This window comes from Chlorocebus sabaeus, chromosome 15 (assembly GCF_047675955.1).
Source record: "Chlorocebus sabaeus isolate Y175 chromosome 15, mChlSab1.0.hap1, whole genome shotgun sequence".
In the NCBI taxonomy this organism is placed as follows: Eukaryota; Metazoa; Chordata; class Mammalia; order Primates; family Cercopithecidae; genus Chlorocebus; species Chlorocebus sabaeus.
This window is the reverse complement of record NC_132918.1, coordinates 81728400-81745636: the sequence shown is the minus strand read 5'-3', so window position 1 is coordinate 81745636 and position 17237 is coordinate 81728400. Positions and strand designations below refer to the sequence as shown.

The 17237-nt window shown below is 39.9% G+C and overlaps 1 protein-coding gene across 3 annotated transcripts in view; it reads right to left on the bottom strand.

Moving 5' to 3' along the window:
- Nucleotides 1-87: 87 nt before the first annotated feature.
- Nucleotides 88-17237, bottom strand: part of STAC (SH3 and cysteine rich domain) — a 168036-nt gene continuing 150886 nt past the window's right edge. For 2 of the 3 annotated variants that reach the window (XM_038003049.2, XM_008009472.3), the window contains one exon: nt 88-1899. In XM_038003049.2, coding sequence (XP_037858977.2) covers nt 1801-1899 — 99 coding nt within the window. In that variant the 3' untranslated portion in view covers nt 88-1800. The remainder of the gene's footprint in view (nt 1900-17237) is intronic. The other variant, XM_008009473.3, reaches the window with a different exon arrangement.

The window sequence follows — 17237 nt, the reverse complement described above, 5'->3', positions numbered from 1 at the left end:
ATCTTCATTAAACATGCATATGATATGACATCATTGTACCAAAAAGTCAGTGGGTATCATAACAGAAAGAAGAGATAAGGACACATGTTTCTGATGCTCCTTTCCACTGTATTGTTTTTATTAAATGGAATACTGAATTAGAGGCAAAGAGCATTTGTACTAGGCATCCAATTTTACAGAAAGGCAGTCATATGATCTACCCTGGCTCTCAAAGAATCCATCTTGCCATTGTATACCTGGTTTTGCATGTGGCATCAGAGAGGGAGGAAATTCTGGATGCTGGCTTTAAGATAAGAGTAAGGCATCCAAACTTCTGTGAAACCAGCAGCCATCCCCTCTCAGTTCCCAACTTCACACTGAGTAGGAACAAAATAAATAAATGGAGACTAATGACGCTTTGGTTTGGGAAATAATGCTTACATGCATAGGATGCATCCACTTAAGTCTTTTAAAAACCATTGTTCTAATGATTTTATTGCTCTGTAACAAAATAAATCAAACTGACATTGATTCCAAGGTGATTGTGAATTGAAGTTTAACTATATTAATGACTAATAGGATGCAAATTTGAGTGCTAGCAGGCTTGAGTAGGAAGGCATCACAGTATATTGCATTCTTGTAAACATTAGTACAAGTACAGAGTAATAGAGATTCCCCTAGATGATGCTAATTGGGCCCCTAGTTCCTCTACTTTCAGAAGGATGAAGCATTAGGATTATTTTCCATTTTACATCTGCTAGGGTATAACATACTGCCCTAAAGAAGGATGGATCCCAATTTGGCTACATTTCTTCTAAGATGCTGTTGTTGATTCCCCTTCATGTTCCTAGTTCCCGCAAGATAGGTTCAGCCTCCAAAGTGGAGTCCTATAGGACAGCATGAAGGGAAAATGCTGCCTCCAATAGAGAGGATGTAAAATGAAAGTGTAGACTTTTTGTTATAGTCTCTTCCCTAGGTCCATCGCCCTCAAGTAGGGATTTCATAACTGAAAGGGCTGTATAATCTTCAATAAGTAAGAACTCTCTGCCTCACCTTTCCCCACTTCTCCTCCCCACTGTATCTATGTCTTGTGTCCTGCTCTGTTACCCAGGCCAGTACCTAGAACAACAGGAAGGATGGCTTGTCATCAGTCTTTAGGTAGGTCAGGTCTTTGGAGGTGATGCCATGTCAACGTAGCCCTCACATCTAATGCACAGCACCAGATGTACTCAGAGGACTGAAGAGAAAGAAAGAACAAGCTGGACACTCTGGATAGCACAATCACAAAGAGAGGGCGCCTGGGGAGCACTGGAATGCTGGGGGCTGGGAAGCAGGCCTTTCTGATGCTTTGCACAGAGATTGCTTGGGGCCTGAAATGTGATGACACTGACTGACCGGTACTGGTGACATAGGTCTGGAACCAGAATAATACTTGGCTACATGGATCTGAATCTTGCACTGGGCTACCCTGCAAACTGGAGCACACTCCAGTGTGTTAACTTATACCACACAGACAGGAAAGGAGTGGGATCCTGGGGGACAGCTGTGGTTTATAGTCCTACTGCTGCTGCCAAGCATGGCATCTGGCTCTGCCTGCTGACTCTCTCAGCCTCGTCCCCATCTGGGGAGGCCTGGATATGGTGTGCAGTGGGCCCTCTGTTTTGTGGCTGTTACTCCACAGTCTCAGATACTTGATTCTTGTCTCACTGTTTCCTGGGGGGCTGGGTCAGTGCGGCAGCTCCTCTGGGTTGACGCAGTGTGAGATGAGGCAGAGGCATCACAGCAGAGCTTGCCTACTGCAAACGGAGGAGGAGCCAGCAATCAGATGTTTTCTAGGACATCAAGGGGGATGAGGCCTTTCTTTTTTCCACTGAGGACTCTGATAAAGCCATCTTGCTCTTCTTCAGAACTCACGCAGATCTGAATGCCAAGGAAGAAAAAAAAAAAAAAAAAAGAAAGAAAGACTTTACTGTCAGCAAGAAAGAAGTTAGAACCTGCAGCTTGAATCCCTGCTGCTGAGGTTGCAGGAGCAACAAACTGGAAAAGGGAGAGCAGTTTCAGGGTGGGAAATGAGCACAGTGAGAATTTGATAAAAAATTAGGCAAAAACCTAGCTTTGGAATGAGGCCCAGGCATTCAATGTTTTCTGAAATTTAGCTTTATGAACGAGGATCAATAAAATGAGGATTAATAGTACTGTGACCCTCTGAAGAGTCACTGTGAGGACAGAATGAGATAAGAATGTTTGTCACGGAGCCTAGCATATGGCATGCAATGAGTTCTCAAGACATTATTTAAAGGACCAAAATAATAGCTATCATTCAGCAGACTCCTGTCATGTGCTCAGAATTTTATATGTGTCTCATATAACATCAGAAAAGGAAGTCAAAGGGAACTGTTTCACTCCCGGCCTCAAGCAAATAGATGCCAACAATTCCCATATTCCAAAGTAAGGCCACCTATGCTAGACTTTAAAAAAGGAGTTGATAAACATTCATTTGGGTACTCTTGCCGCTCACCACTTATCGGCCACTGAAGGGCATAGAAGGGTGGATGTGCCAGATGAAAATTAGAAGAGGTTTATGAACAGAACTATTGTTGTGTTGTGAGTTTCTCCTGCCTCACCTTGTCTTAGGTTGGATTCCCTAGAAACAGAGCCTGACACAGGGATCCTTGTGCAAGTGGCTTATTGAGAGGGTGCTCTCAGGGGGTGGGAAGTGAGGGATGCAGGATGGGGGCAGGGGAAGGAGCCCAGCAATGAGAGGTTTTCAGCTGGAAAGCAGTCTAGCTTGGTTCCCCTGGGAGCTCTGGAGCATGAATTGCATCACAGAATTGTCTCACTTTGAAGCTAGGGTTTCAGACTTTTGGACCCTATGTCAGTCAGTCATTGGCTATTGGCTGGCCTGTAGCCTGAGGGGCATAACCTTCCAGGAGAGAGGGTCCTGCTGTCTCAAAAGGCCCTCCCTGAGAAGGCAGCTGTGAGTTGTTGGTGGCCAACATAGCAACTGGGAGATGAGTGCACCCACTTGGTGAAAGGGATGTGAGCAAGGCTCCAATAGAAGCCACCACAGTGGGCAGAAGGGACTTGAATAGGACACTCAAAGAGCTTGATTTGTGACTCCTGGAGCTTGGGACATACAATGGACAGGTATCTGACTCATACTTCAGAAATCTACTGTGTGAGAAACTTGACGAGAAAGAGGCTCAGACAGTGAAGTGAAGAGGAGATAATCTTTAAGAGTAGAGGATGTGTTGACTGTTTCATGAAGACCAGATGTGGGCCACTGTGAGAGAAGTAGCTGATGGGTCATGTTAGGTCCCTTGACATGACTTCAAAAGGGATGGACTACTTGATTTTCAAAAGCTGAGATGTGCAGTTTTTTTGGTCATATGTTTGGTAACAAATCTGCACTTTCTGCACATGTATCCCAGAACTTAGAGTATAAAATAAATAAATAAATACATGCCCAACATAGTACCAGGTGCCCTAGGTGATACAAAAGGAGCACGAAACATAGTTTTTGCCCTCAGAATAATAGGGTCTAATCAGAATGGAAAATTGTACCTCCATAAAAGATAAATAAAAAAATAAATAAATAAATGCTGACACCTGGCTGGGCACAGTGGCTCATGTCTCTAATCCCAGCACTTTGGGAGGCTGAGATGGGCGGATCACTTGAAGTCAGGAGTTCATGACCAGCCTGGCCAATGTCATGAAACCCTGTCTCTACTGAAAATACAAAAATTAGCTGGGCGTGGTGGTGCATGCCTGTAATCCCAGCTACTCAGGAGGCCAAGTTAGGAGAATCGCTTGAACCTTGGAGGCAGAGTTGCAGTGAGCCGAGATCACGCCACTGTACTCCAGCCTGGGTGGCAAAGCTGAGACCTGCCATTGCCCATGCCAGTAATACTGAAGGGGGGAGACTCCAGTGATGAGCAGGCAGTATGTCTTGAAAGAACACACAAAAATGCCTTGAGAGGAGGATTTACCTTTACAATTTGCCAAAGAGTGTGTTTTCTCACCTATTTCTATGTGTCAAAATTCAACAACCCTTAATATAAGTCCTACCAGTCAGCATCGATAAAAATATAAACACCTGCCCTTTGAGTAGGCTGGTTCTAGGTGAAACATGAACCATGAAAACATGTTGAATTTAAATATTGAAATTAAAAAATCAAACTTGAAAGCAATTTATTGACATATACACACAAGGATGCTGTATTGTGGTGATGTGGAAGAGTGAGAACACTGGGCAAGGAGTCAGAACGTTGAAATTCTGGCCAGAGCTAAGAGCCTTACACCATTACTCCATGCCTTGGAACAAACAAAAACCGACTGACCCAAAAAATGTCTTTTGGGTCATTTTCAGAGAATTTAATCATCTCTGTGAAGAGTAAATTTCAGTTCTTGGAGCAAAAAAACCACTGAGGTTCAAATATGTGCCTGTATATAAGATAGACTTTTGCTTTTTTCTCTTCTCTTTCAAGGTTTTTATGTAGAAGAGAAACATTGCTTGACAGAAGCTGTGGAAGAGTTGTTCGGAAGTGTCTCTGAAATAGGAAGCCAAGAAGCACAATGGTTCATGCTTTGTTGAATGCACTGGCTTATTTTCAACCTTTCAGTTTGGCATCCCTAAAGTGCTTTGATTTTGGGAGACCTTTGTAAGGATGAGAAATTTTGAAGATGATGAGTAGAAACGACTGAACACAGGCTTCAGTAGCTTTGACTCTATCTAGAAATGAGGGATCCAGAGTTTAAAATTCTGATGGTAAAATACGTAACCTCTCAGTCTTGAGGATCTACCATTTTAGGAAACAATGGCAGAGCCTGAAACGTTTCCATTCATTTAGAGGCAGAATGGAAATATCTTCCCAGAAGATTAGTTATGGGTGGAAGAGTGGAAAGTGAGGACAGAGGAACTCTTTTGGTTTGGAGGGCCATAAATAGAGGGTGACCAACTAGTCTTGGTTTCCTCCGGACTTTCTCAATTTTAGCACTGAAAGTCCCAAGTCCTCCAAAACCCTTCAATTCCAAACTGTAACTGAACAGTTGATCTCCCCAGCAGAAATGTTTTACTCACTAGGTCCAGTTAGAGATATTTTTGTTGCCTAAGGATCCTCAGTTCCCTGCTTTCCTTATTTATTCACTCATTCAACAACGCTTTATTGAGTACCTACTACGTGTTAGATACCATTACAAATACTGGGAACTAGTGCAATACAAGACAGACAGATCCCTGACAGAGCTTTCTGGGTACAGCTGTCCCAGCTGAAATTTATTGAGACATCAAAAACGTGGTAAGTGCAAGGGCTGTGGCTGTTTTGATGGCTGAGTGTCCTGTGGGCAACATTTAGTAATCTGACTGACCACATAAAACATAATTTTTTTTGCACAACCTAATGAATGAAGAAAAAAGTACTAATGGAAATATTTATGGAAACCTGATCTAGCCAATGGGGTAAGAAATACCTTCTTGAAAAAGTGACATTTAAAGAAAAAAAGAAAAAGGTGTGGGAAGGAGGAAAACAAGACTAGAATAAATAACAACTTCCAGCATCAAGAGATTGTGACACTTTGAAGTCATGGAAAAAATTCAGTGGACCAGAACAGAGAGATGGAGGGAATAACGGGTGTAAGATGAAGCCACAAAATCTGTCAGAGCCTAAAGTGTGCAGGAAATGGAAGCCATGCTAAACTCTGCTAAGACCTTTGGCTGACCTTCTGACCTATCTCATGGACTAGAATTGGGCCACAAGCAAACCACTGAAATCATCACCGACAAAGAGAATGGGATCAATTCAGTTAGCACTGCCTGAGTCATTTAAGATATAGGTGGACAACAGAATAAAACTCAGGGCTCTGCAGCGTGGGAAAAGGGCAAACGTGACCGTTGGTATTAACCACAAGGGTGTTAAAAGGTTTTAATTGGAGGAATTAGGTGGTCAGATTTATTTAAAACAATTATTTGTGTTTTCCTTTCCCCTCCTCTCTCTTCCCTTCCCTTTCCCTCTTCTCCTCTCCCCTTCCCTTGACTTTCCTCCTTTCCCTTCCTATCTTCATCTGTCCTCTTTTTTTTTTCTCTTGCCACCCATTCTCTCTCCATCCTTCCTCCCTCTCTCTAACCTAAAGAGACTTCCTAAAAGCTGTACAAATTTTCTTCCCATAGTGATAAATCCTGACCTGATAAGTCAGCTTGCTGACATGAGCATCATGTATGAAACAGTGGTAAGCTTGATGTCCCAACACCAAGGCAGGCACAGCATATGCAGAGCAGAGGTACCCCACATCCACAGCAATCCATCTCCAGCCAGCCTAGTGCATACCTAACCATGTAGGCCAGGCTATGGCCAGCTCCTCAGCATCTCTCAGAAACTTTGCTTTCCTAGTATGGGACACAGGCAATTTATGATCTTCTGGATTTGAATGACTTACTCAATTTCTTCCCAATCTCATTCTTCAGAGCCTAGACTCTTTAATGGCTTGCAGGTCCTTGATTTGGAGTTAAATGTTAACATTTAGTGTTCAATCTTTGACATTTTAGACTTCTGATCACGTATCCATGTTCTCTACTTTGGTTTTTGCATTTGGTGGAAACTGAGCTGGACTCAGACTAATTCACTCATCGTTTCAGCTGGGCAACCTTAGTTCTGCATCACTCACTCACTGTTCTAGAATAACTAAAACCTTGAGGCAAACACTGATGATTGGTACTTATGGTCATTTCTGTTGTTTTCCCACGAGGCAGAGTCCTGCTTTTCATTCTATTGCCCATCCCTATCCTATGTAACCTAGGTAAATTTAATTGATCCAAGTCCCGTTTATATCCTCCTTGTTGGTGATTCTTAGTGGTTTACGTAGAACTTAGTTGTAGCCAATGAAGCAAGATGAAATATCTGCTAGGGAAGTTCTGGGAAAGATCCCCCCCACCCCACCTATTAAAAGAGATGCCTTAGGAAGAAAATTTTTGTCTGGAAGGATTCCTGGAGTGGCTGCAGCCATCTGTGACCACTAGGGGACGTAGTCACCATTTCAAGGATGGCTTAGCAGAAATGTGGAAGAATTTGGTTCTCTGATCAGGGGATCAAGCCACTGAATTATCAACCCAAGAACTGACCTCTATCAGACTCTTTATTATAGGAGTAAAATAGACCCTTTGAGGTTGAGTTTGAGTTTTGTAACTTGAGATGTTTATTCATTTGCTATTACTGTTGTAACAAATCACCACAAACTTAGAGAAGCCTAAACAACACCATTTATTGTATCACAGTTCTGTAGGTCTAGTGGACTTGGCTAGTTTTCTCTGCTCTGGATTTTATAAGGTCAAAATCAAGGAGTCAAAAGGGCTCTATTCCATTCTTTCTTTGCTTTTTCTCTAGGGGAGTATTTAATTTTAGGCTCATTTAGGTTGATGCTGATTTCAGCTCCCTGTGGCTGGAGGACTGAGATGCCTATTTCCAGCTTCTAGAGGCCACCCTCCTCCTCTGGCTTGTGGTCCCCTTTCTCCATCTTCATATCCAATAATAGTAGGCTGAGTCTTTCTCATACTTTATCTCTCTTTGACTTACACTTTTACTTCATTTCTCATCTGTCCTCTTCTGTTGCATCTCCCTGACGCTAGCCAGATACGTTTCTCTGTTCTTAAGGGCTCAAGTGATTAGATTAGGCCCACCTAGACAATCTAGGATATCTCCCCATCTCAGGGCCCATAACCTTCATCACATCTGCAAAGTCCCCTTTGTGTAAAAGCTGGATTCGTTTCCTAGTGCTGCTACAACAAATTACCCCAAATTTTGTGGCTTATAACAACACACATTTATTATCTTACAATTCTAGAGTTCAGAAGTCCTAAGAACAAGGTGCTGGCAGGGCTGCATTCTTTCTAGAAGCTCCAAGAGAGAATCTGTTTCCTTGTCTTTTCCAGCTCTAGAAGTCATCACCAATATTCCTTGGCTCATGGCTCCTTCCTTCACCTTCAAGGCCAGGAACATAGCATCTTCAAATCTCTCTCTCTCTGACCTCAGCTTCCATCATCACATCTCCTTCTCTGACCCTGGCCCTCTTATCTCCCTCTTCTGAGGATCTCTGTGATTATACTGGGCTCACCCTGTTAACCCAGATACTGGTCACAAAATCTTTAACTTAATCACATCTACAAAGTTCCTTTTGTCATATAAAGTAACATATTCAAAGTTTTGGAGATTAGGACCTGGGCATCTTTGGGTTATCCTGCCTACCACAGGATAAAAGGACCAAGACTATTACAATAAAACATTTTAAAAATTGCAGAAAATATGTACATATGTCTCAGAGTTATCCTTTCAGACATACTGAATGCAGTATGTTGAAGGAAGACTTGGTCTCAGTGTTATAAGGAGAAAATATCTTGAGGTAAAGAGATGATGCAATGAGATGCAAAGAAAACATGCTGTATAGCAAAGGCATAGATTCATCCTAAATGCCCATTAATGGTAGACTGGATAAACAAAATATATGTACCCCAAATTTGGGTACATATACACCATGGAATACTAAGCAGCCATAAAACAACAAGATCATATTCTTTGCAGGGACGTGGATGGAGCTGGAGGCCATTATCCTTAGCAAACTAACACAGGAACAGAAAACCAAATACCACATGTTCTCACTTGTAAGTTGGAGCTAAATGATGAGGACACATGGACACACATAGGGGAATAACACACACTGGGACCTTTTGGGGGGTGAAGGGTGGGAGGATGGAGGGGATCAGAAAAAGTAACTAATGGGTGCTAGGCTTAATACCTAGGTGAGGAAATAATCTGTACAACAAATCCCCAGGACACAAGTTTACCTATATAGCAAACCTGCACTGTACCCCTGAACTTAAAAGTTAAAGAAAAGAAAAGAAAATATGCTGTAGAAGAAAGGGGCTGACTGAGAAGAAAAGTCTACAAAGAAATAAATACTAAACTAACATGTATTAGAAACAATGAAAGACTGAATTGAAACTTCAGAAAATCAAAGTGAAGTGAGAACTATCTTGAAACAGTCTCGGAAGGAATTAGAGAGAGATAAAGAAGTGTAAAATAATAAAGACATTCAAACTATAAAGGAAGTATGGTAAACTAGAAATGATCCAACCAAGGAATGATTAAGCTCCTGGAGAAAGAGGCATTGAGAGCAAAGGACAAATGATAAACTAGAGAAAATATTGGTCACATGTGGTACACCAGATATGAATATTCTTCAAAGGTAGAAAACTTTTTAAATAATGTAAGAAAATGGGCAAAGTATATAAACAGATTATTAGAAACAATAAATGCCCTATATATATGAGATAAAATGTAAGTCTCTTTAACCATCCAGAAAATGCAGATTAGCATGAAATATTATTAATCTATCAAACCGACATAACAAAAAATAGTAATGTTCAATTCTTGCAAGCATGTGATGATCTGGATATACTCATGAACAGCTGGCGTGAGCGTAAGTTGGCAAGACCTTTCTGAATGCAATTTGGCAGTATGCATCAAGAATTGTACAAGTCTTGATCTGTTTTCCTCTAAATTCTAAAGTATACCCTAAGAAAACAATCAGAGTTAGAGACAAATATTTAGCTTCAAAGATGTTCATTGCAGTTATCAATAACAGTTTAAAAAATAAAAACTCTGAATATCCAATAATAGGAGAAACTTAAACACATTCCTGTACATCTAGACTAAGGATTGGCAAACTTTTTCTAGAAAGGGCCAAGTACTAAATATTGTAGGCTTTGCAGGCCATCTGGTCTCTATTGCAGTGACTCAACTCAGCTGTTCAGTTGTAGCATGAAAGCAGCCGCAGACCATATATATAGGAATAAATTTAGCTACGTTCCAATAAAACTTTCTTAAAACCTGTATTTTGGTAAACATTTAATGACTACATTTTTTAAACGTTAGGAAACTAAAGAGGATATGATATCAAAATGTGAATTAAAAGTTTGTCAAGAAATATGCCAAAGTGTTTATGTTGGTAATAATTTATTTGTTGAATTGCTTATGGTCTCTATTTTATCTTTTATATCTCTTAAAAATATTTTCCCTCAAAATTTCTCCAAAATAAATGCCTTTTGGTTTTGTAATATGAAATATTTTTTTCTGTTTTTTTTTTTTAAAGCTTTGATAGAACATAATACATGAAAATGGTTCTATAGGTGCAATAAAACTATGCATGAATTTAAAGATTTTTTTCAGGAGGATATTTAATGTTCAATCAACTAGAGTAAAATAGACTAAATTCCACACAAATGTTCAATTTATGGGCTTAATTACTTTTCCTAAGTATTTTAAAGTACACTTTTTAGATCAGTATTTTTTGTTTTCTTTTTTAAAAATTTTATTTTATTTTATGTTCCAGGATATATGTGCCGGATGTGCAGGTTTGTTAGATAGGTAAACGTGTGCTATGGTGCTTTGCTGCACCTATCAACCCATCACCTAGGTATTAAGCCCATGTGCCTTATTATTTTATCCTGATGCTCTCCCTCTCACTACTCCATCACACCGCTGCCCCGATAGGCCCTAGTGTGTGTTGTTCCCTCCCTTTTATCCATGTGTTCTCATTGTTCAGCTCCCATTTAGGACTGAGAATATGCAATGTTTGGTTTTCTGTTCCTGCATTAGTTTGCTGAGGATAATGGCTTCCAGCTCCATCTGTGTCCCTGCAAAGGACATGATCTTGTTCCTTTTATGGCTGCATAGTATTCTGTGGTACATGTGTACCATATTTTCTTTATTCAGTCTTTCATTGATAGGCATTTGGGTTGATTCCATGTCTTTGTTATTGGGAATAGTGCTGCAATGAACATATGCATGCATTTATCTTTATAATAAAGTGATTTATATTCCTTTGTGTATATATCCAGTAATAGGATTGCTGGGTCAAACGGTATTTCTGGTTCTAGGTTTCTAAGAAATTGCTACACTATCTTCCACAATGGTTGAACTAATTTACATTCCCACCAACAGTGTAAAAGCATTTCTATTTCTCCACAGCCTCACCAGCATCTGTTGTTTCTTGACTTTTTAATAATCACCATTCTGACTGGAGTGAGATGGGATCTCTTTGTGGTTTTGATTTGCATTTCTCTAATGATCAGTGATGTTGAGCTTTTCTTCATATATTTGCTGGCCACATAAATATCTTCTTTTGAGAAGTGTCTGTTCATGTCCTTTGCCCACTTTTTACTGTTTTTTTTTTTTTTTTTTTTGTAAATTTGTTTAAGTTCCTTGTAGATTTTGGATATTAGACCTTTGTCAGATGGGCAGATTGCAATAATTTTCTCCCATTCTGTAGGTTGTCTGTTCACTCTGATAGTTTCTTTTGCTTTGCAGAAGCTCTTCAGTTTAATTAGATTCCATTTGCCAATTTTTACTTTTGTTGCAATTGCTTTTGATGTTTTCATCAGGAAATCTTTGCCTGTGTCTATGTCCTGAATGGTTGAGTTAATTTTTGTACAAGGTATAAGAAAGGGGTCCAGCTTCAATCTTCTGCATATGTCTAGCCCATTTCCACAGTACCACTTATTAAATAGGGACTCCTTTCCCATGGCTTGTTTTTGTCAGGTTTGTCAAAGATTAGATGGTTGTAGATGTGTAGTGTTATTTTTGAGATCTCTATACTGTTCCATTGGCCTATGTGTCTGTTTTTGTACCAGTACCATGCTGTTTTGGTTATTTTAGCCTTGTAGTATAGTTTGAAGCCAGGTAGCAGTATGCCTCCAACTTTGTTCTTTTTGCTTAGGGTTGCCTTGTCTATACAGGCTCCTTTTTGGTTTCATACGAATTTTAAAGTAGTTTTTTTTCTAATCCAGTGAAGAATGTCAATGGCCATACACCCTCCCAAGACTGAACTGGGAAGAAGTTGAATCCCTGAATAGACCAATCACAGGTTCTGAAATTGAGGCAGTAACAAATAGCCTACCAACCAAAAAAAGCCCAGGACCAGATGGATTTACAGCTGAATTCTATCAGAGGTACAAAGAGGAGCTGGTACCATTTCTTCTGAAACTATTCCAAACAATTGAAAAGGAGGGACCCCGCCCTAATTCATTTTATGAGGCCAGCATCATCCTGATACTAAAACCTGGCAGAGATACAACAAAAAAAGAAAATTTCAGGCCAATATCCCTGATGAACATTGATGCAAAAATCCTTGATAAACTACCGGCAAACTGAATCCAGCAGTACATCAAAAAGCTTATTCACCATGATCAAGTTGGCTTCATTCTCGGGATGCAAGGCTGGTTCAATACATGTAATTCACACATAAACGAACTAAAGACAAAAACCACATGATTATCCCAATAGATGCAGAAAGGCCTCCAATAAAATTCAATGTCCATTCATTTTAGAAACTCTCAATAAACTAGGTATTGAAGGAACATACCTCAGAAGAATAAGAGCCATTTATGGCAAACCCACAGCCAATATTATACTGAATGGGCAAAAGCTGGAAGCATTCTCCTTGAAAACTGGCACAAGTATGCCCCCTCTCACCACTCCTATTCAACATAGTATTGGAAATTCTGGCCAGGGCAATCAGGCAAGAGAAAGAAATAACAGGTGTTCAGATAGGAAGAGAGGAAGTCAAACTGTCTTGTTTGCAGATGTCATCATCCTATATCGAGTAACCTCCATCATCTCAGCCCAAGCTTCTTAAGTTGATTCACAGCTTTGGCAAAGTCTCAGGATACAAAATCAATGTTCAATAATCACAAGCATTACTATACACCAACAACAGACAAGCAAAGAGCCAAATCATGAATGAACTCCCATTCACAATTAGTACAAAGAGACTAAAATACCTAGAATACAGCTAACAAGGGGAGTGAAGGACCTTTTCAAGGAGAACTACAGAACACTGCTCAAGGAAATAAGAGAGGACACAAACAAATGGAAAAGCATTCCATGCTCATGGATAGAAAAAAAGTATCGTGAAAATGGCCATCCTGCCCAAAGCAATTTATAGATTCAATGTCATTCCCATTAAAGAAATGTTTTTATGGTATTTTAAAGTTGATTTAATAAGGATACATTTTAAAATTTAAAAATGAAGAGGCTAGGTGCAGTGGCTTATGCCTGTAATCTTAGTACTTTGGGAGGCTGGGGATCACTTGAGTCTGGGACTTCGAGACCAGCCTTAGCAACATGTCAAAACCCCATCACTACATTAAATACAAAAATTATCTGGGCATGGTGGTGCACACCTGTGGTCCCAGCTGACTGGGAGGCTGAGGTGAGAGGATTACCTGAGCCTAGGGAGTGAGACACTGCCTCACAAAAAGAAGACGAAGAAGAAAGAGGAGGAGGAAGAGGAGGAGGAGGAGGAAACAGAAAATATACTTGTGTCAATGCAAACTCTCACTGTGTTCGTAACAAATGAATAACTTAACTGTATTTGGAAACAAGAGCTCTGCAAACAAAAAAAAAATGCAATAATTATGAGACAGATTAACCACAGAGGTAGAAAATGTGATTTAATCAAAGATGTGCATTGCATTTATCTTTAGAATAAAATTTCTTTCTTTTTTTGTTAATGACCATTTGTCTCTTTATATTTGTAGGGTTATAAATACCATGTTGGCTATTTTCTGGTGCTTACTGGGTAAGTGTATGTGGCATTAACCACTGCAGATGAATTCCTCATTTAGGCTTTACTCGTTAGGGATCACGGTAGACAGGAAAATGACTTCTGCTATGCATCTGTGGTGGCCAGGCACTGTGCTAAGGCTTTACCTAGGTGAGCACATTTAACCCTCACATCAAGTTCAAGAGGGAGATGCTACTATGCTGATGAGAAGGTTGACATTCAGAGGCTACTTTGTCAAAATCACACAGGATATAGATCCATTTCTGTATGACACTAGTATCTGTGCTCTTTCTATTACATACTCCCTGCAATTAACAAGCATATTTTGAAATCTTCTACCTAAAATAACTTAGGACACTAAAGTGGAGACAAATTTTGAAGTTTGTTTCTAAACTGGGTTTTTAAAAGACATTTTTTCTTTGAAATGGCTGATGTATTTAAAAAATTGGTACCATGTTTATTACCTGAGTGGTGAAATAATCTGTATACCAAACCCCCGTGACATGCAATTTACCTATATAAGAAACCTGCACATGTTGTACCCCTGAACCTAAAATAAAAGAAGACAATAACTATGAGCAGATCCACTTGGTTCCAGGTTCAGGCTGAAATGCTCTGTTGCATCTTGAACATGTCTAGCTGAAGAGGCTGAATTGTTTGCCTTACCTCCTCCACACCCCAACCCCTAACAGATTCAGTTTAACCATGAGGGCAGAGAACACAGGTATGAGGCCCATTTCCAGAAAAAAAAAATTGTGAGGAATATGCCAAGGAATTGGTGGGAGTCACTGAACAGATGTTCTGCTTGTAGCAATTGATCAACCTGAGCAAATTTTAATTTGCCTTCTGGTTTCACTGATTGTATTTTAATAACATAAAAACAATGTTTGACCTCAAATGGGAAAGCATAAGATTATTCTGGAAAAAAAACCAAAAAACAAAAAAAAACCATGCTAGCAAGATTATTGAACAACACTTTGCCAGTAAAGATGAACATTCTTCCCAAATTTATTTTATTCAAAAGACTTCCTAAATTTTTGGATCAGGAAGGATACAGTTGGGTAAACTTGGGGAAGGTTGAAGTGTTGGCATGGAATCAAGCTGGGAAAAGTGCCCATTTGCTTTGTGAGTTGTGTATCGCATCAGAGATGGGGTGTCAGTCTAATGAGGATGCCTTTGCCTGGAATCAGGAATGACTCAATAGGGAGCCCACATGAGCAAGAACTTGTTTTCAAGGAGTCCTTTGGTCCCAAGACAGCTGCCTTTATGGCACTCACCATCCTTAGGAACAAAGCTGCTCTTTACTGTTCGGAGTGCTTTCCACGTTGTTCAGGGCACATGGCTAGTGGAAAGCCTTGACTTGGAGTTTGCAGACCTGTGTTTACATTCCAGCCTGGACACTCACTAGGTTTTTGCTCCTTAAGCAAGGCACATAACCTCTCTGAGTGTTTGTTTTCTCATTTATAAAATAGAAATAATGAATCCATAAAATTCACACGTATGTGTATAAACTTTATTTATACAATGTGTCTGTATGACATTAAATAATGACTAATAATTACGATTCTTATAAGAATTATTATTGTGACAATGTTTAAGACAGTATTAATTTGTTCTTTCTTTTTCTGCGTGCCAGGGACTAGAGATAAAAGGTTTTCTTTCAAAAAGCAGACCCCAAAACGGGTCATCACATCCAAAAAGGAATAGTCATGTGGGGTTTGCATATACTTTTATGGGAGACAGAGTGGTCAGTGCAGTCTTCCAGGGGTAGGGGTAGTGGGTTTCCAGGGGTGTTGTCATTATGGGGAATCTTTGGATGCCACTGCTCTTCATAGGCAGATGCTGGCTTCTGCTGTTACCTCTTTGGGGAGTGTGCAGGCAAGTGATAGGTTGGCAAATAACAGCCCCAGGGGGAACAGACAACTTTGGGCAGAAAATGAAGGATCAGGTGCTCTTAAGTGATGTATATTTCATGTCAGTACATTGATGACTTTTGATCTATTTAAACATATATTCTGTCTACAAGCAACCGGGTAAAAGAGAGCTTGTGCAATTTAAAAAATGCAATGTGTCCTAAAGTGTCATATAAGTAATTTTTATAAAAGGGAAGGATGTCGATTTCAAGTAAAACCGTAAAACCAGGGTGAAACCATAGAGTCCAGTGACCCAACTTCCTAAGGATATTAGAGATTTTAACAACCAAAAATTGTTAGATGGCATTACACCTCTTGGGGTTATTGCATCTATACAAGCAGCAGCAGATAATGCAATTCGATATAGCAATTGTTGGACATGGTGATATGTGTATTGTGTGTGTGCATTTGTGTACACATGTGCAAAGTTGAGGCCCAAGAAAATCACAGCAACACTGTGTACCTTTATGTTATTAGATTCAAAAGACAAGATTGAGTATTTTAAATTGTGCTACTGTTTAAATTTTATTTTTGTAAATATATACCATGAAAGTAATTTAAATGGAAGAGAAAAAAGCTGTAAGATTTTATACTACTATTGTATCATTAATATTTATTTGTTCATGGTTTATGAAGCCATCATTTAAGATGGTGACACAATATCTGAAGATATTTGCCCTCTCTCCTAGGTCCCTCCTCACTTCTCCAAAGACAGAAGATCTGATTGCATCACAGGTGCCGGGGGTTTCTCACTGTCTCTTAAAGCCTCCTTCTCTCTTGTTCCTTCTGGGAAGGAATTGGGCCATCTTACGCCAGTTTTGCCACAGTCCTTTCTGCTCCTTTTCTCCCATGGGGCGTCTGGTACCATTAGATCCTCAGATTCAGACCAGCCCATGGTGGTGGTGGTAAGGTGGGTGGGCTGTGGTGAGGTCTCTTAGGTCTCTAGATCGCATCTGGTACTCTGTCTGGTTTACTATGGTTCCATGAATGAAAACAGGGCTTCAGGCCCCATCTGCATCTCTCCCTTTGTGTTTACCTTGGGAGAACAGTGACGGGGATCTGGGTTCGGATTCCACTATTCCAATTCCATAATATTATCATAACACCATCACAATTGCTTAGGTTCCTAACATTGTCCATTAATGAAAATATTGTCATTGAATTAATCACGTCCGTTGTCTGTGCAATTGTTCCTAATTCTCACCATCATGAATATCACTCTGATGACTGTCTTTTTGCATAAAGTCTCTCCCTGTTTACTTTAGGTTATTTTCTTGGATACATTATAGAAAATGGAATTACTATATTCATGAAGTTGAGCAATTTCTTGGCTCTAAGCACATGGTACCAAATCAGTATCCAAATGAGTGGACTAATGTCTCCCAGCATTTATGAAAGTGCCAGTTTCAATGACTCCATCACCACCTTTGTTAAAATATATAGGGGAAGTAATACTCAGAATTATCGGTCTCTTGTTTTCAATGATTTTCACTTACTAGAATATAGAGGGAGGGTGAGTTGAATTTTTCTTAGAAAAGCTGTCCTCCATATTATCATTTTTCTTTAGATTTTTCTTTTAAAGATTCTTTTGAATAGCCATAAAGGAAAGGTAAATTGGCCGGGTGTGAGTGGCTCACGCCTGTAATCCCAGCACTTTGGGAGGCCAAGTCGGGTGGATCACCTGAGGTCTGGAATTCAAGACCAGCCTGAACAACATGGAGAAACCCCCGTCTC